Raw genomic sequence first — 20,701 nt, 5'->3', positions numbered from 1 at the left:
CCTCTCTCTATGCTAGACCTTTTAACTGGTTCACAGAGAATCAACATCTCTGAAGGAGTAGACTAAACAGCTGGGAACACTGAGCCACCTGCGTCCGACACTCATGGCCTCAAAGATTTCACATCTTAGAGTCCACAAACACCGATAAAGAAGTGCCTCAGCGTTCTCACAACAATTACCCTTCGTGCCAGACAAGTTGACCGGTCACAAACTGATGACAACAACACATATAGCACCAAGGCCTTTCCTTAAAGGAGATAACAGACGTCAGAGTAGATCATAAAACGTCACAGAACAAAAGGTTAGATATCTAGAAGAATTATTCCTTAACAGTTCCTCTCTTTTTTATCATTTTTGATAACCTTAAAACATTAGTCTAATAATAATTCTGGTCAATACTTAAATCAATAGGCGTCTTCAGATTCGAGTGTGGTCTCACCTTACATTCAATTACATCACAAAGTAGAATAAGATTGAAACATTCAATCACAATGATTGATACAGGCAATCATAATAGGAACAATTATCTCTCATCAGTGTTTGGAGCATCTTTTGTCAATAAGCACAATAATGAACACACATAAAACACAGATACCTAATAGCAGAATATTTGTTTTAAAATAATATCTTTTATCATTTAAACCATTAGTTAATGTCATTTATCAAACTATAAAATCAAAACCAGCTTGCAGATTAAAGATTTGCTTTAAGGCAATCACTAGTCAAAAGCATTTCAAACTTAGGATCATCAGAGATCCAGCTAAGGCATAACATTCACAGGTGATTTGATCAATCTGTAATCTGCAAAGTTGCAGTGTCCTCAATTTTAGGATTACTTTACGTTTACTTCATTACGCTTTAGTCAAGAGTAAGGCACTTAGTCTTAGTAAAATCAATACATTCATTTTAGTCAAGTACATTGTTCAAAATCTGAAAAGGAAAGTTAGGCAAATATTCAAAGACTTTTGTAAAAACCTGGAAAGGAAAGATTAAACATTCTTAAAACTTTAATTCATACATTTGTAAATGCTACAACTGATCTGCACCAAATGAAGTCTATCAATTATTCTTATTAGCCATACTTACCTGAACATCTACTTATGGTACTTGGAAAGGGTTCTTCTGTGTTTATCTAATGTTGAATATAGAATATCAATTTCTTTAAATTATACTTCTCTAATTTGAGGATCAAATATGCTACATAATTGTTATATGAATTATTATAAATATTTGTTTTGGGCCAAAACTGAAATGAATCCAGTACTTGAAACATCATTGTCTGTCTGTGCATGGGTAATACATTACAGAGTAGTGTTGTTAAGCCTGAGTGCTGGATGATTAAGGATATTAACATTATCTGTTATAATATTAGAAATACCTTATTATTCAATACTTTATAATCTGAAAATATTTATTTATTCATTTTGTTTAGTGTGAAAATGTAATCTGATCTGACTAAATATATTAATCACCACTATTTAACACATGTCTGGTCATTGGAAATATAAAAACAATCATTAATTGTACATCTTTAAACATCTGGTCATTCAATTCAAAGTTCATCTTTGTACGAGAGCTGGGAGAACATGTCCGCCAGGCTTCCTGACTCGTTCTCCTCCTCCCTTTATGACACCGAGTGTCTGGTGTGTAAAGGCATCCTGATACTGTAGATTAGCACTGAGGTGCTGATTGGCTCAAACTCTTCTTCATCAGAGCGCCATATTTCAACCCCCCAATTGCTCTGCTTTTGTGTGGCTCATTCAGTGAGCACTGTAGCTGACCCCCCAGTGAGACGGAGGCTCATCTGCCTGTATTCCTTCTGCTATCTGCTTGAGTACAACTGCGTATTCCTGATGCATCCAGGTGTCCCCCCCGTGATGGGAGAGGTTAGGAAGACATCAAACTCCTCCAAGAAACATGGAACATTGTATTATAGAAGCCTCTGAAGCCCTCGCTCGTCCTGCAGGGTTGTCTGCTAGAGCCCACCGAGCAGAAAGATGAAGAGAAGAACCCCATCTTATCTGAAAGGTGAAGAGAAGCATCCCCTCTTATCATAAAGGTGAAGAGAAGCATCCTCTCATCTCGAACGACCTGGTGCTTCCTTGCACGTGGCTGGGGGTGCTCTCTGCACCCGGAGAGTGTGACCCTCTCTCTCTGACCCTTGGCCTTGAGAGCTGTCCTAGTTATTGGGTTAACACCTGATAGGGATGTTTTTCTGAGTGAAGACAACTCAAAGTAATGGATTAGCACATTATCATTTAATTACAAAAATAGGATAGGCCCCTCAGAATGATTTGGGAGCCTTCCTGACACATGCACATTATCATTTTGAAGGTTTGTGTTAGTCATTGAACAAGAATCATATACTCATCAGTCCATAGCAGAGACATGTTATTGTAAGTTAAAGGTGAGCTTGTCCCTGTGGATATAACCCCTTCTCAATGATTCTAAATGTATATTAATTCACCATTTACCTTTTGATAAAATATTAGTTTATCAGAAATATTTAGTCTCTTCCATAAAACATAGGTTTGAGAAATAAATTACCCAATATAAAATCAATTACTCAATATAATTGACTCTTCCCTCCCTTTTCTTACATATGGTACATATGAAATAATAACTTAGGAGTCTCTTTAAACATGGTATAGTTTATAATCTATTAATCGAGAAGACTCAGTATCACCTGTGTGCAGAAACCCATTGTGATAAACATATATTATGCAGGAAATGGAAACATTTGTTGAAAAACAAAGCATATCTGATTTGGGAGGAAAAGTTTCATCCCTTTAACATCTGAGTTATTACTGATGGCATAGCATGAATGATACTGGGTGTCTGAGGGTGTCATTACTGAGAAATGTCAAACAAAATCAAAACCTTACATTTGAAAACAGGTTTGCATTCCTCCACTGAAGGTGACGTTATCATTGGAAACAATAAAAGCTAATTGTTTTGATGTAGAATCTATACATTGAATCGTTAGAGCAGAACAGAATGGTTGTATTGTAGCCTGAGTTTTGTGCAGCCTTTAGTTTTACCAGGTGGAAACATTGTCTATGTAATGTGAATACATGTAGAACTAGACATTAAGCGGCCCCTGACATTAGGCCTATTTGAACAATAGTAGGGGCTTTTACCAGCTCGCCCACTTACAGGCATCCTCTGCATAGCAGTATGAATAGCCTTAAAAACAACCCACTCTGCGGTAACGAGAGTCATGTATCTGAACCAAATGCCCTAAGTGAAGCCGTTAGTCTCATCTGACTGACCCAAGGGTTGGTGCTGGTGTGACAGGGAGGCTTCCAAGTGTTCATAGCAGATGTCATGCTTTCAGTTCATGGCTCAGTGGGGGGGAGCAGACCCATGTGAGACAGTATCAACGGCTGTAATGTTCAGTTTGAGGAGTGTCATTCTCTCTGGGAGCAGGAAATGGTGTCCATTCAGACCAGACCATTAATGTCATGTAGAGCAGCCATAGCATCTCTGTGACTGCACTCAGCCGGACTGCAGCAGGGCAGAACTGGGTGACTTTTAGTGAAGCCGTCCAAGGCCATAGACAAAATGGAACCACGTACTAACAAAAGGGACACAAGGTCATCAATGTCTCTCTTTACCTTTGGCCTAATTGTAAAACAAATTAGTGGAAGAAATGTGGAACACTAATCCATCATCATGTGACATTTAGAGTTAATTTAAATAATTACTTATGGGTTGAAGTCAAATTAACATTAACATTAGAACTAAAGTCAGTCAAAATTGGACGTGCACGGATCAGAATCTAATCAATACACCATTTTCCCAGCTCTGTAATGAAAAGGATATCAAGATTAGGTACATTACAGGAGTGTTAAAACATCCAAACATGCACACGTATCTTATTCTAGTAGAGATTAGAGGACAGGTCTAATGTTGTGAACAAAATGATCAAGTCAAAGTTATTTTATTTATTTTATCTTATTCTACCACATTTAATTTAATAATTAATCTTAAATTACTAATAACTTTAAAGAAGGCAACAATTTACAATGTGAATAAGGTGACTACTTATCCAAAGTGTGTGTGTGTGTGTGTGTGTGTGTGTGTGTGTGTGTGTGTGTGTGTGTGTGTGTGTGTGTGTGTGTGGGTGTGTGTGTGTGTGTGTGTGTGTGTGTGTGTGTGTGTGTGTGTGTGTGTGTGTGTGTGTGTGTGTGAACAGCTTGTCTGCCCAAGGTTAAAACATTTGGGACAGCAGTGAGAATGTTATGAGAAACAATTTGTTGCTTAGACTGAACTCGAAAGAAGCTGAGATTAGAACATTTTAAATAAATCAAAACACTTTTACATTAATTAAATACATTTGACATTTAGCTTGAGCTGGGTTCAATACTTTCTTTATGGTATTTAAATTGGGCTCAAGTAGAACCTTTACATGGATTTGGCTTGCAACACAAAGTGATACTGATCTCTGTCTGTTATGATTTGAAAGTCTCATGATTTAAAGTGTAGGGCTGTGAAGGAGAGGCCCTTGGAAAACAACCTCTACTTCTTTGTTAACTGTAATTACTTATTGTAAAGAGATTGCAACATTATACTTTTTAAAGAATTGCTCAATTCATTTAACACATTTATTATGCACACTGTAATGAAAACGTCAACAAATATATTGATCCTGGCTTAACCAGCGACCTTTACTCTTTTGTTCATAAACTCGGTTTCAGAAAACTTGTCAGTAGTTTAACAACTATTATAATTGTAGTAATGTCTCTGGAGACCAATTGGTTGATACGAGAAATCATTTGAAGCAGTTTAATAAAGAATGTTAAACTATATCTAAAACTGTAATTAAAACTTCCACTTATATTAATTATCTGAATCCAGTGGCCAGTTGGAATAGATAATCAACAAAGTTTCCATTTTGCAGCAACAGCGCAAAAGGTTTCAACAATAATTTGTATTATGTCTGAGTCAAGTTCTGTCTTATCAGCTTTGTTTCGGAATGTGTTCAATACATTACGTTTTTTTCATTATTACTATACAATACATAGATTTAAGAATAAATGAAACAAATAATACAACATTGACCTAAAACAGCAGACAGATTTTGCAACCCTGACCTCCTCAAGCAGGTTGTTTACGACCAGCAGTGATGCCTCTGAGGGTCTCAGGGTGCAGGACGGGGCATAGGGTTTATAAAAGGTCACAAACATATCTTAACATACCAGCAATACAATTTAAGAATGTATTCTTAAAAGTAATATAATCTTATTTTCTTCTTACACCTACAGCGCACACCCTGAACAGTGTGATTCGTGTTTACGTTTCCTCTGCACACTCAGATGCAGCGCACACCCTGAACAGTGTGCTTCTTGTTTACATTTCCTCTGCACACTCAGATGCAGCGCACACCCTGAACAGTGTGCTTCTTGTTTACATTTCCTCTGCACACTCAGATGCAGCGCACACCCTGAACAGTGTGCTTCTTGTTTACATTTCCTCTGCACACTCAGATGCAGGACATAAAACACTCTTTTGCTATTTATTTTCATTTTGCAGCACATCTATACTACCAGAATTTTGCAAAACACTATATATTATTTATCTTTCTCAAGTCATTTACTTTTGGTGAGTTAACTAAAGCTTAGTTTATTTTACCCTGGCTATGGACTGATTCATTATTAGTTGTTACAAAACATGCACAAGACGGCGGTTAGACAAACCAATATAGACCCCTGATACAAACAATCAGACAAACAAACATGAACTCGTAATAAACACCAGTGCGTCAGCAAAAGTTCATCCAGCTCAATTTAGTCCGAATTCAAGAGGTTTCAGAGGGGGTAGGGAATTATCTCTCAGTGGTGCACCTTGACTCGCGCTCCCACCCTTGTATACAAGTCTTAGATCGGTGCCTGGCAGCTGTCCAAGAGCAATAACTAGCTTATCCTCTTGCGACCCCACTACTCTGTTCTAGTGGTGCTATGCCCCGCCGATCAGTAGCGCATAGACTTTTTTTTTCCGCTACCCTTTCTATCCAAAACTGCACAGTTAACTGTAGTCCTACTCGACCAGCCTATACACAGGCTATCGTGTTCATCCCAACGATGAAACACAGTTTTGTTTTATACTTGCATACCACTGCCCACCCATGATCAATTAGCCTATACATTTATGTATGCACCCCGGACCGGCACCAGCTCCTCCAGCAATGTAGGGAACTGTGTCGCATCAGGTAATGCACGCACCTCGCACTTGCCAGCTCGTCGTAAACGGCCACAAGCCACGAGAGTGCCTTTTAAACCATCTCGTTTTTAATAGAGACGGCGGTGGTGTGAGTTAAAGCTATAGACAAAAGCTGTGACTTTCTCCCTCTGAGTTCACTTCACCAGCCACGCAGATACGGGGAGGCATTTTACACCTCTGCGACTGCCTGTGCGGCACACATGCCCCGAGCAGCAAAACATCTCTGCGACTGCCTGTGCGGCACACATGTCCCGAGCAGCACACACAGAGGACACACACCCCCGGAGCCGCAGCTGGAGCCGTGTTTTTTTTTTAGAGGCGATAGGGGTAATATCTCTGGCTGCTTATGTTAACTGCTAGTATTGGCCGCTGAAACCCCCAGAATTTCGGCGATTTGTTCACTACAAATCTCTATTTTGCTTTCACACAGAAGTTCCACTTTACAGATGCCCTCATTAAGGTCTTTTTAAACATCTCTGCGACTGCCTGTGCGGCACACATGCCCCGAGCAGCAAAACATCTCTGCTACTGCCTGTTCGGCACATATGTCCTGAGCAGCACACACAGAGGAAATCAGCCAGGTCAGCGTCCCTGGGGTTAATAGCCCCAAATGTTCACTAACCAAAACGAAACGCAGCCGCTCTGCTTCACAGATAATTTTAGGATACCGTCAATCACAGATTCTGGTAAGGCAATGTCCAAATGTAGATTTGAAATCACACTTACCAGTTCTGAAGATCTGTTGGTATCCTGCCGACAACGCCAATTTGTGGAGGAAACTTCTGTGTAGCAATGCATGGAGTCACCGACTCAGGAAGGAGACACGGTGAGAGTTGGAGCTTTGATGTCAAACACTGATGGGTTTATTCAGAGTATTCGGCCGGAGGATTCACATCACAAGTCAAAGAGTCAGAGGTTCTGACTACACGGTAGAGTTGCCACGTCAATTCTGAAGAGCCTCTCTCTATGTTAGACCTTTTAACTGGTTCACAGAGAATCAACATCTCTGAAGGAGTAGACTAAACAGCTGGGAACACTGAGCCACCTGCGTCCGACACTCATGGCCTCAAGGATTTCACATCCTAGAGCCCACAAACACCGATAAAGAAGTGCCTCAGTGTTCTCACAACAATTACCCTTCGTGCCAGACAAGTTGACTGGTCACAAACTGGTGACAACAACACATATGGCACCAAGGCCTTTCCTTAAAGGAGATAACAGACGTCAGAGTAGATCATAAAACGTCACAGAGCAAAAGGTTAGATATCTAGAAGAATTATTCCTTAACAGTTATAACCTTTAATTCCGGTGTTTTGAATTCCTTTCTTTATTAAATATAACCAGCCTCATCTAACGAACGGCGCGTAGCGGAGGGGGGCTTTCAGCCACCATCCAAAAGTATTTGCTACAACAAATGGTGACCTGCGACGTGATGAGTGCTGATCTCTAGAAAGGAACACCGACAGCCAGCGGACGGAATTCAGTCCAGGGGAGGACACTTAGACACCGCGGACAACTAAAACCATGGCCATATACAAAAGGTGAGCAGATACCTGTTTTGACTACCAAAAATCTGTGATTGATTATACTACAACATTTTAGAGTTGTCAGCGGCGTTCTCAGTGTTCTTAGTCACGGTAGGAAATACAATACATATTCTAGTTGGGAAAGTGCTTAGAGTCAGGTAGAGCATTCCTGTACCTAAGGCACAAAGTGTTTGTAAGAGGCGGGTAGCTAAGTCCTGTGCCTTAACTCACTAAAAAGAAAGACTGCAAGTACGTAAAAAACAGATGGGTTAAAATCCCCGTAAGTCAAGTAAAGATTGATTAATACGGTTGGCTTGTTAGTGCTTTAATGAAGACTATGAGGGCGTAAAAAACAGATGGGTTAAAGTCCCCGTAAGTCAAGTACAGACTATGCGGTTGTCTCGTAGATAAAAGGTTGTTATAAAGAACTTCCTATTGAATAACAATCGAGTGGGCAATCTCTCTTTGAAAATTGCTAGAATTGTTATATTGTGGGTGATACGAGAGGAGAGAGACGCGACCTCCAACTAACCATTTGGAACGACCGAATCTCATCACAACTCTTGCTGTGGGGTTAATCAGGCTCATTAAACGTGACGATAAAGAGATTTTGTTGACTGGGTTCCGACTCCTTGCCTGAAGCCGCAATCGCCGTAAGGGGGTTGTAGAAGCTTGCTTCAGGAAGTCACGCTATCTGTTGAAATATACATCGCACAATAAAAATCTGCCTGACTGTATGGGGATAAAATGTGTGTAAAACTGAAAACATAATTTAAGAACACCACTCTGTACACAGTACATACTTAGAAAAGAAGTAGTACACGGAGATAGAATTCATATAGTACGAAGTCTGTATAAGGGAATAAACTCTGTGTGATTTTTTACGTCAAATCTGTGTAATAATTGAAAGGAAACAGCTGTAGAGTTGAGTGGAGACAGGTGTGCACAGTCTAGACCAGAGAGGGGAAGCTCATTCGTGGTCAGCTGCTGCCCTCTGGTGGCGAACAGGGAGTGTAACTATATTTTGCACTATTTCACACCAGACAACTTTACATTTCGGACAGAGCATTCCAATAAATACAATAAGGACGTTAAGAGTAAAGACAAGAATTGTCCAGTATATTAAATAAATACAAACAAACACATATCAACATAGTCAGATAATATAAACGAGGTCAATCATGGAAGGAGATTTTGAAAAAGAAAATGATTAGGCGTTCCAATTTCCAGAAGCTTCAGGTGCTACCATCTGGTGGCCAATAGGGTGTGGCACAAAACAAACAGAGACTAATGGTAAATTAAGGTTTGGCTCCACCTGCTGGACATATGATATATAAGTAATAATAATATATAATATATAACTGATATTTAATAACTGATATATAAGGCTCGATATTTCTGAAAATGAGAACACCGTTAACGGCATCCTATTTCAGAAAAAGGGGGGATGTAGATCAGGCGTCAATATGTATGTGAGATTATTACTTTTTTAAGAGAAATTGATAAATTTAAAATAATCTAGTTTTGGTTCTTTTTTGTTTTGTTTTGTTTTGTTTGTTTGTTTGTTTTTTGTTCGGTTTTGTTTTATTTCTTTTGTTTATTGTTTTCTGCATAGTCTCTTGTCCACACTCCAGTCTAGTTGGTGGCGGTAATGCACCTACAAGTTGGTTTGCCAACCGCCAATAAACACTAAAGAAGTAGAAGAGATGAGTTCAAAACCATATTTCCAGCAACTTAAGGGCTTGGTATGAGACTTCTCCACACAGGTTGCTGACGCCAAAGGGGGACCCGAGAAACACGAGGCCAACACAGCAGAGTTCGTCTGGCTGAAAGTCATCAGGCCTAAGTGACTCAACCCCAGGTTTTCCGGCCCCTACCGAGTGACCCAAAGGACCTCCCATGCCATCCGCCTAGAAGGAAAGGGAGACAACTGGTACCACTGGAGCCAGTGTGCGGTCGGGAAAACACCTGCGAGGACCCTAGACGACATAAGGACAGATCTGGCCCTCATCTCTCCAGAATCGACCCGGAAGCCGCCATCAGCGGACCGGAGGAGGAGGATCGGGACATCTCTCCAGCATCGACCCGGAAGCCGCCATCAGCGGGCCGGAGGAGGAGGATCGGGACATCTCTCCAGCATCGACCCGGAAGCCGCCATCAGCGGGCCGGAGGAGGAGGATCGGGACATCTCTCCAGCATCGACCCGGAAGCCGCCATCAGCGGGCCGGAGGAGGAGGAGCGGGACATCGCTCCAGCATCGACCCGGAAGCCGCCATCAGCGGGCCGGAGGAGGAGGATCGGGACATCTCTCCAGCATCGACCCGGAAGCCGCCATCAGCGGGCCGGAGGAGGAGGATCGGGACATCTCTCCAGCATCGACCCGGAAGCCGCCATCAGCGGGCCGGAGGAGGAGAATCCGGAAGACATCTCTCTAGCAGGCAGCCCAGAAGCCGCCGTCAGCGGGCTGGGGGGACAAAGACACGGCAAACCAAGACGGTACAGGGAATTCCACTTCCCGCTGAAACAGGTTGATATAGCCGGTGTGGAACTTTGTTTTAACAATCAATTTTTTGAGGAACTCTGAACTTTGTTTTTATATCCCATTGTTTAAGGGATTTGCATATTTTTTGCCCATTGTTTAAGGGATTTGTTTATTTTTATTCTACAGAACTATGTGTTAAAGGTTCCAGGAAATGTTGAAGGGTTCTTTTGGGGCAGACTACTGACATATGTGGGGACCCACATTTACCATTAAAAACCTATCGCTTAAAATCAATCACTAACCAAGTTGGGAGTAACTCCTGTTTTACTTTCCAAATCGGCCCTTTTATCATTACTCAACATCTGGACGAGGGTAGATGTCTATTTAAATACTCCTCGTACTCAAGAGGGTTTTGGCATATCTGGGTCTCAATCTCCCTCAGGAGGCACGTTTTGTATTCTGGGAAACCAAGGTACGATCGCATTGACCATTGGTAATATACGGTTTAAAGATACCAGAAGAATTTGAGCTAACAGCATAATTATGTACGGGCACTGGAGAATGGTAGCGGGCCTGGGCCTCCTACTTTCCATTATGGTAATGATAATTTTCATTGTCTGTAAAACTAATGATGTTCTTTCTCCAACTCTCGCCCCAGAGGAAGAGATAGTAAGGACCAAAAGAGGGACTAGAGTGAGCGAGCCTTATGTCCCCAAAAAGAACCTTCACTCTCCAAGAAGGTAGCGACGGAATAGTGGACATAGATCTGTGCGCAATCGCCCCATGTTCCAACTATGACAGATCATACTCAGGTTTCGCTAAATATGTCTGCCTCACCCCAACAGTATGCAATACTCACACCCGAGGATGTAAATGCGAATCCTGGTCTTATGTACTAGTTAACTCTGGTCCGAAAGACTGGGGATATACGCCTAAATTCAAATCAGCAAGGATTGTTGCGTCACTAAAACGTAGAATGAAAGTCATTAGAAAGAACCCTATCTCTCCCTGTGCTATAGGAAGATGCAACCCTGTCTTAATTATCCTAAGAAGGGTTGAGATCGGCAATGCAGATCTATATATTTTGGCAGCACACGCAGGAAGAAAGTCACCCCAAGGTCGGTTTAAAATAGTTGTCACTCCGAAACCAGCAGTAACTCGCCCAACTACCGCCGGGATACAATATATGTCCAAAATCATCTGCAGAGATAAATGTACTAGCGAAGTTGGCGAAATTGAACCACTAGACATAATTCAAATGGCCACGGGTTTTACTGATGATAATCTATGGTTAAAATGGGTTGCTGGGACTGCTCACGAACAAATGGTAGGTGATTGTTTAGCTTGTGCGACCGCTCGTCCCCATTTGATAACTGACCCCGCTCCTCTCTTCCCTTCAGATATCTGGGGTTACAACTGCATGTTAAAACTTACCCAAATGGCTAGCCCATCAAACTGTACAACCTTAGCCAGCCTTTTCCCACCGATTGATAATGGCACAAAAACAGGACCCTTTACACCAAGAAAAGGCAGAGGGGGATACACTTGTTTCGAATTAACCAGTGCCTCCCCTAAATTTAATCTGGGTAATGTTTCCTCTGACTGGTGCAACAGCACTCTAGCAGGTAATATGGTAGGTCAGTGGGCCAGGGGTGGGCTTTACTATTATTGTGGCGGCCGACGGTTGTATACCAGAATTCCGGAAGCATCAATAGGACTTTGTGCAATGACCCGCCTCCATGCCCCTTTGACATTACTAGGTGACAGGTTAATTCCCCTCGATGCGAAACACGTCTCGAACGGTCAGTTAGCTAACCGACGGCGAAGACACGTTTTAAACAAAAGGGACGCAGAGGTCAACTTTGACCTTTCCAGTAACTCCCCTACTTACATTGACTCCATAGGAATCCCTCGGGGGGTCCCTAATGAGTACAAATTAGCTGACCAGATCGCGGCAGGGTTCGAAAATATTCCTATCATTTCAGCTTTTCTTCCCATTACCCCTAACAAAAATGTAGACAGGATTAACTTTGTACATTACAATGTCCTACGTTTGGCGAACCTCACTAGGGACGCAGTAGAAGGCATAGCTGAACAGTTAGAGCCTACCTCCCTTATGGCTGTACAAAATAGAATGGCGTTGGATATGCTTCTGGCGGAGAAAGGGGGTGTTTGCGCAATGTTCGGTGATATGTGCTGCACGTTTATTCCCAACAACACGGCGCCTGACGGTTCCGTGACTAAAGCCTTAGAGGGTCTACGTACCCTATCCAAAACCATGCATGAACAATCAGGGATCAACAATCCTATGGAGGAATGGATGACAAACATGTTTGGTAAATGGAAAAGTTTAATAATGTCTCTTCTAATTTCTGTGGCTACTTTTATTGCCATTTTAGTGACATGTGGTTGTTGTTGTGTGCCTTGTATCCGCTCATTGTGTGTTAGACTCATCAGTTCCACCATTGAGGGAAAAGCTGCCCCTTCCCCTTCATACCAAATGCCCTTGTTGGCTTATGCGTCGGAGGGGGAAGAGTACGATGACTCAGCCGACAAGGACGAACTTTTTTAAACATATTTTAGTCTCCCTCCACTGTCATAAGAAGTTGTTGTAGTGGACTGTTCCTACAGGTTTAAAGTGCTCTAAATCCCAGCTTCTGATGGATTTATATAAATGTTGGGACAGACACAGTAGAAAAGAATGACAGTGGTTATGTTTCAAATGCTATATGTTGATCTCGTGAGGTGAGATCAAAAGAGGGATTGAAGTAAACAGATATGGTTCTAAACTGTATTGAAGTAAACATGTATTATTTTGAATTGTATTTTAGTGAACATGTATTGTTTGAACTGTTTTAAGTAATCACATATATACATATTGTATTCTCACTTACAACTCACTGACCCAGAGATCCTGTTACACACACATACACCTCCTCCCACCAGCACACACACATATTCTTTTCAAGGTTCTTTCTGGGCATCAATATATCTGTGTACAATGTTTGGTTGTATGGGAAAGTAAGGGAGTGAATATCGGTGCAGAGATAAGATTGACTCTGTCCTTGTGAAACTTCCGAATCTCACGCTGTGGTCAGAAGAAAACATACTTTTTCTCAGAACTCTGATTCGCTGTATTGGACCCGACCAGAAGTGAATCCAACCAGTAAAAACACCTGGGGGAGTGAGCAGCTCACACAGCTCCTCCCCACGGACTCTCTGATTCGCTTCGGAGTAAAATGGGAAGGAAGAAGTGAACACATCTCCGCCCCAAAATATTGCCATAATACTGTTGTTTTTGCATGTAAAATGCTTCTTGTTTGCTGACTGGCTGGTCCCGATACCTGTATCGTACAGCAGTAGAAACCTGAAGTCCGGAGTACTCTGTAAAACTTGTATACGTGTTTTGTTTCTTACCAGTAAAATCAGATTATTGTTATAACCTTTAATTCCGGTGTTTTGAATTCCTTTCTTTATTAAATATAACCAGCCTCATCTAACGAACGGCGCGTAGCGGAGGGGGGCTTTCAGCCACCATCCAAAAGTATTTGCTACAACAGCGTCCGGATATCGGCATCGCAACCACAACCTCACACACTGGTACTGAATGTGCATCAAAGTGTTCCTATCCAACCAAATATACCAAAAGATGAATGTAAACGACAGAAGAAGCGATCGAAATGTGTATTTCCTGGTTATTCGACAAAAGCCACGCCCCTAATATATCTGCCTACCGTTATAGAATATCACCAGTTGTTCGTCCCACATTTTATTCGGTAACACCGGCCTGCTGGAGAGGCTAAGGAACCGCCCGGACAAACCACCGTTGCCGAGTATCTTTCTAACAAATGCAAGATCTCTCGCTAACAAGATGGACGAACTGAGACTACAGGTTGCAACGAACAGGACTGTGAAGGACAGCTGCGTGCTAATAGCCACAGAAACCTGGCTCCACTCATCCATTCCGGACTTAGCTATCGAGCTAGCTGGCCGTACCTCCCATAGACTAGACAGGTCCAGAGAATTGTCGGGGAAAACGTGTGGTGGTGGCCTCATTATATACACTAAGGATTCTTGGGGCACAAACACAATCACTGTGAGTAACCACTGTTCCCCGAACCTAGAATTTATGACAGTTAAATGCCGACCTAGATACCTTCCGAGGGAGTTCAATGTAGTATTGATAATTGCAGTATATATCCCACCAGATGCTAACGCTAGTGCGGCGCTAAGTCAGCTACATGATACAATTAGCAGTCAACAAAGCCTGTATCCTGAGGCTGTCCACATCATTGCGGGGGACTTTAACCATGCCAACTTAAAGGTAGTGCTTCCCAGACTCTACCAGCATGTTAAATGTGCCACGAGGGGGGATAAAACACTGGACAAGGTCTACACTAATATTAAGGGGAGCTACAGAGCTAAAGCGCTAGCCCACCTAGGCCAGTCAGATCATGTGTCCCTTCTCCTAATTCCGGCCTACTCCCCCATCAGGAAAAGTGCTTCCACCACTATAAAGACAGTTAAAACCTGGCCTTTAGACGCCACTCCACAGCTGCAAGACTGTTTTGAGAACACCGACTGGGTTTTTTTTTAACATGAGGACCTGGAACAGTACACATCAGCGGTCCTGGGATACATCAAGCACTGCACAGACTCCGTCACTGTGGATAAGCGCATCCGGGTTCATCCCAACAAGAAGCCGTGGATGACTGGAGAGGTGCAGCGCCTGGTCAGGGAGAGGGACATCGCCTTCAGGACTGGTGAGAGGGAGCTGTACAGCACTGCCAGAGCCGACCTGAAGCGGGGGATCAAGCGGGCCAAGGAGGACGCCATCGCCACAGCTCTCCACTCTACCCTGTCTCATCTGGAGAGAAGTGGGAGCTACGCACGGATGCTCTTCATGGACTTCAGCTCGGCATTTAATACCATCCTCCCCGACAGACTGGTGACCAAGCTATCAGTCCTGGGAGTATCCCATTCCTTGTGCCTATGGATTAAGGACTTCCTGACTGATCGCCCCCAGAGGGTGAGGATAGGCCCCCACACCTCCACGTCCCTCAGTCTCAGCACCGGGTCACCACAGGGCTGCGTGCTGAGCCCCTTACTATACGCCCTCTACACCCACGATCTCGTCCCCGCCCACACCAGCAACTCCATCATAAAGTTCGCTGATGATACCACCGTGGGCTGCATCTCCGGGGGTGACGAGACCGCGTACCAGGACGAGGTGGAGCAACTGTTAGTGTTGTGCAAAGTAAACAACCTGCAGCTGAACAAGCTGCAAACCCAGGAAATGATCATTGACTTTAGGAGGAAGAAGACCGACATGCAGCCCCTGTACATTTATGGAGGCTGTGTGGAGAGAGTCTCAGTGTTCAAATTCCTGGGCGTTCACCTAGCGGAGGACCTGTCCTGGAGGACCAACACCATGGTGACCGTCAAGAAGGCACAGCAGAGACTCTACTTCCTGAGAATACTCAGGAATTACCACCTCAGACAGGACCTGCTTGTGTCCTTTTACCGCTGCGCCGTGGAGAGCATCCTCACCTACTGCATCTGCGTGTGGTTCCTCAGCTGCACATATGTACATATTTATTTATGTAAATATTCCCTATCATGTCTATTTAAGTCCCATTTCTTGTTTTTTTTGTCTTGTTTTTATATTGTCTTGTTGTTGCGCGTTGGCACCTTGAGTTCACATTGTAATTTCGTTGTACTTGTACAATGACAAATTAAAGATCTTATCTTATCTTATCTGTTGCTCACTGAGTTGATTCTTGCTAAGTAGCCAATATAAGGCTTAGTCATCTTGCCAAATAGTGAGCCTGTGTTGATGTATGAAAACTGTTAGAACTGGTTTATAAATGGTTCTTTTGATTAATAAAGTGTTTACAACCTAATTCATAACCTAATTATAAACCCTTTATGAATCCTTTATAAGGGTAGTCTTATTGTAAAGTGGTACCAGAAATAATACCATGTATTAATGCAGCACTTTTTAAAACAAAAAGGATATCCTGCAGAGAAAGAAAGCATCATACTGGTTACTATTTCCCGTGTTTGAGGTGCTTTATTGTGGTCAATACAGAATAACACTCATATTGATCAGTGTTACGTGCCGTAGTGTGTGTGTGGGTGTGTGTGTGTCTTTCTCTCTCTCCCTCTGATTCTCCAGGTGCAGCCTGATTGTCTCCAGGTGCAGCCTCTCTCCCAGGTGCTCCCAATCCCCAATCAGGGCCTCCATATAGGACCTGAGGAAGGCTGCAGTCGCTCTCCCTTTCTCCTCTGGCTGCATGGGTGCAGCACGTCGTCTTGGGTCTCTGTGTGGGACCTGGTTGTCCATTATTGTTGGATTAAATCTCATGTGTGAACAAAGAGATCAGTTTCCTCTTTCTCGTGCTGGTCGTTCTGTGTTTTGTTACTCCCCTTCGTACCCCTAGATTTTGGAGGGAACGTAACAAATGGGGGCTCGTCCGATCTTTGAGACAAAGAGTGAGTATCTGTTTGTGGTTTAGCGTTGATATTGTGTTTGGTAGCATTGGCTGTGAAGTCTCTTGCTGTTTAAAAGCTTCCTCAGTTTAGATAGGGGAGTGTCTAGCTGGGCTGAATCAGTCTTTCCTTCAGGCACTCGTTTTTTATTTTGCCTTTTTTATTTTCGGGGTAATCCTGGGTGGGGATTTATTCCCTGTTGGGGGCAGGCGTTTCAGGGTTTCGGCCGCTGATGTTTGCCTTTAAAGTCGCCTCGAGCCCGGCACGCTCCAGAAGATAGTTAGGTAAGTTTGGTAGGCAGGATCTGGGGAAGTTTGTTAAAAAAAAGAAAAAAAAAATTGCAGCTTTTTATTTAGTCAAGCGAAAAACAAACAAAAACAATCCGCGGGAATAAAATCCAACTAAGAAAAGATGAAGTACGTTTTTACATGGAAGTAGGCAAAAAATTAAAACTGTACAACATGGAAAAATCTCTCATACAAACCTCAGTAAAATACTGGTCAAAGTGCTAGTGCATAAGGAGAATGAGCTGTCAAAATACTGACATGTTTTTTTGGCAATACAAACGTCACATCCGATAAATCCATTGTCAAGTTAACAGAAAGGAAAAACAGAGCAATATATTTCACATCTTTAAAAGGTAACAATAGGCCTATATATGACAGTTTTCAAACATTGTAAAGGCAATACCTTTACAGTGATTATTGTTGTGTGATTATTATGTATTGGGTAGTTAAGTAAAAAACCTCTATGATAGAAAACGGCTGTAAAGGATTAACTCAGATTGAGGGCCAAGTGGAACCAGCATTTAAAATGACAGGGAAAAAACTGAGAAGAAAACTTTGCCTCATTATTTGGTGGCTAACAGTGCTAATATCTGAAGAAACAAAGCTAGCTAAAAGATCCAAATTGGTGGAAGCTATCAAATATGCTGAATCACTTCGCAAAATTAGCCGTTAGCTGTATAATTAAATCCAGTTGTCTGACAGGAGTTGTCTATTTAAACTGATTGTCTGGTTTATGACTGAGCTAGCTAGCTTGTTAGCTAAAACCCAGCTAACATTGTGAGCTATTTTAGCTTAATCATGCCAGATTGATAATGGCAAGCTAGCATAATTGGTTAGCTAACAAGCTAACAGTAACTAGCCAAATAGCCTGCTAAGAGCTAACTGCATCAACAAACCCTAGTGCTATCTACTTTGTAAGGATACATTTTGCTCAGTCATTGAACTGGTGTGACGGCATTCATATAGTCTAGAGCCATGTTAGCAGCCCCAATAGGATTTAAGGCTTAAAACACCTACAAAAACAAAGTTGTTTGATTGGTAAAACAACACTGTCATTCTAAGATTTCCAATAGAAGAGCTGGAAACTAAATTTAACTTAAGGTGTGCTTGAGCTGAAATGTGCACTCAATGCTAACATGCTAAAGATTAACAAGCATTTGACCAACTAATGTTGTTAACAAGGTGGTATTTAGCATCCCATCTTTAGTCTGCAATGTTTCGCAGCAACAAAATCCCAAAATGTGGGGGTTTCAACATTTTCGAGAATTCATCACTGGAGCAAAACACAAATTTAAAGATAACACAAATCTAAAGTTATCATGAGGTTTCATTTAGAACAGAACTTATTTTACTAAATAAAAAAACAGTACATTGCTTACAGGGTTAAACACTTTAAGCCCAATGCTAACATGCTAACGGTAGCTTGCTAAAAGTAACATGCTTCCAGGTAGAAGTATTTTAGCAAGTTCATATCCTAAATTAGCAAATCTCAAGGTACAGGAAATCTCACAGGGTTAAGTCAGTTGTTCTAGAGGTATGCAGTATGGGTTATAACATGTAGAATTTAATCAATAACAAAATGAGATTTGTTGAGAAAATGTTTGATTATGAGTCTCATAAAACAATTTTAAATCCCCAAAATAAATCAGCTCCTGAATACCATATATATACATTTGACACTGAAAGTGAAGTGGTGTCTTCCCTTAACAGTAGCAATGCTAACTTTACATTAAAATGCATCAGCCGACTCCAGCAACATCAATTTGTGATAAAGTTGGGACACAAATGAAAAACCTAAAGCAAGGCACAAACAGGAAATGAGTAAAAGCTAAGTGACTACAATAAAAGACAAATGATTTGGCATCTGGTTTGAACAAAACTAAGAAAATCCCAGATGATAGAAGTTGCTGGGGGAGCGTTACAGTTCAGCTTAGTTTGTTGACAAGTGTTTGAATCCACAAGGTTTACTTGAACTGTAAAAGGAAAGCCTATCAGCTCTACAGTATTAGCCCATAATAGTCTATATCTGTGTACACACCCTGGACTATTTATGGTATAAACAATACTGTTGCTGCCGTACTTATACCTAAATTATGTGACTTGAATGTTGATGGAGCAGCGAAATTGTCAGGTTAGCCTTGATGTCCCAAACTCCATTCACAAAACAAGCATTTTAAAAGCAGTTGGCTTTTTGTCTTTTGGAAAGTCCTGACAAAGCATGAATTCAGACTTTTTACAAATTGGTATCATTATGGAGTTATTTCAGATAAATGCACCGCAACATGTGATTATTTGGGGTTTAAAATAATCAAATTATACCACAATAAGACAAACATTTTCTTTGCATTTCGTGTAGAAACAGCATTAAAACGTCCTTGTTCGAATTCAGAGGGAAACGTGATAGGGAATACTATAAATCACTTTATTGTGTTTGATTATGAGGATCTCCAGGATGCTTATTGACACCTTAAAGTCCTCATCACAACATCCTTGAGTGGACACTAAGCTCTGCTCTGAGTATCCGAACGGCCCGATTAAACCGTTCCCAAAGCACTGAGTTCACCAACGTCCAGTTTGTGCCAGAGTGACTGTCCGAACGCACCTGTAGGTAACGCACCTGTAGGTAACGCACCTGTAGGTAACGTAGCTGCTGATGTTAAACCGTCATCCTGTAGCAGCGGAGTTCAGCCGACAGACAGGAAGACTCCGGCACACAGCTCGCGCATCATTGAAAAAATAACTAAATATTTGTATTATGAAAAGTTCACATCCCTGCTTCTTGAAGGAACACCGGGGGATCATCTGGGCGCAATTTCCTGCATCATGACGGGCAGGTGCATGCTGGGACACGAGTCTCTGTGCCTCAGTTTGAATATGAGCTGCTCTTTCTCCTGAGAAAGGTTCTGGTTAATCACCGCCTGCCTCTCCAGCGCCACCTTCAGGTCCTGCTGCTCCTTCGATAGCTGCCTGCAAGACAGAAAAGAGGGATTACAGAAAGATGTATTTATTTCCTTGCAGCATGTTACACTACGGATAAATAAAAGAATATAAATATAAATATAAAAATATAAATAAACTAATAGGCGAATACATTTATTAATACAGTGATACAAATACAAATTGATACAAATAGTCTCACCATTTTTATATTTAATATCTGATTTAAATAGTTTGAACTAGTAGAGTGCCGCAGTGACGCGTCCTAAAACCCGGAAGTAAGCTTCTTCCGGTTCCTTCGACAAAAACGCACTGGGCTTTCTCCATAGGATTTTGGAAAATAGCTGGAACTAAGGTCTGTGGTTGAGACACATTTAAGAGACGGATCACGTTTTGTTCAGCCGGGTAATCTCCACATGTCTCTACTTTTATAATGTTCTAATCATAAATCTAGTCGCCAGAAGCAACATGCTAACGTTATGCTATAAAGGAACTACAGCAGGGTCGCTGCTTCAACGTCACGCCAACTTCAGATCCATATTCAAAACTACAGATTCTAAATGGTACGAGTTGAAGCGTTTGTTTGAACAGTCTGCAGGAGGCAGGTTCTTGCTTTCAAGCAGAACAGGGCAAACTAACTTAGAGGAGTGTTTACGTGTTCGGCGTAATGACGTACAACGTCCTCCACGACTTCTGTAGTCCTATTCAGCCACTTGTTAACAACCAAGGTTCAAGGTTCTTTATTGTCAATCTGA

At 41.9% G+C, this 20,701-nt stretch overlaps 1 protein-coding gene across 1 annotated transcript in view; it reads right to left on the bottom strand.

Annotated features, from left to right (window-relative positions):
* Positions 1 to 17,054: 17,054 nt before the first annotated feature.
* ccdc69 (coiled-coil domain containing 69) overlaps positions 17,055 to 20,701 on the bottom strand; it is a 32,593-nt gene continuing 28,946 nt past the window's right edge. Inside the window, exon 9 of the mRNA XM_034114124.1 lies at positions 17,055 to 19,976. Coding sequence (XP_033970015.1) covers positions 19,808 to 19,976 — 169 coding nt within the window. The 3' untranslated portion in view covers positions 17,055 to 19,807. The remainder of the gene's footprint in view (positions 19,977 to 20,701) is intronic.

Source organism: Trematomus bernacchii, unplaced genomic scaffold (genome assembly GCF_902827165.1).
Source record: "Trematomus bernacchii unplaced genomic scaffold, fTreBer1.1, whole genome shotgun sequence".
In the NCBI taxonomy this organism is placed as follows: Eukaryota; Metazoa; Chordata; class Actinopteri; order Perciformes; family Nototheniidae; genus Trematomus; species Trematomus bernacchii.
This window is presented reverse-complemented; position numbering and strand designations above follow the sequence as displayed.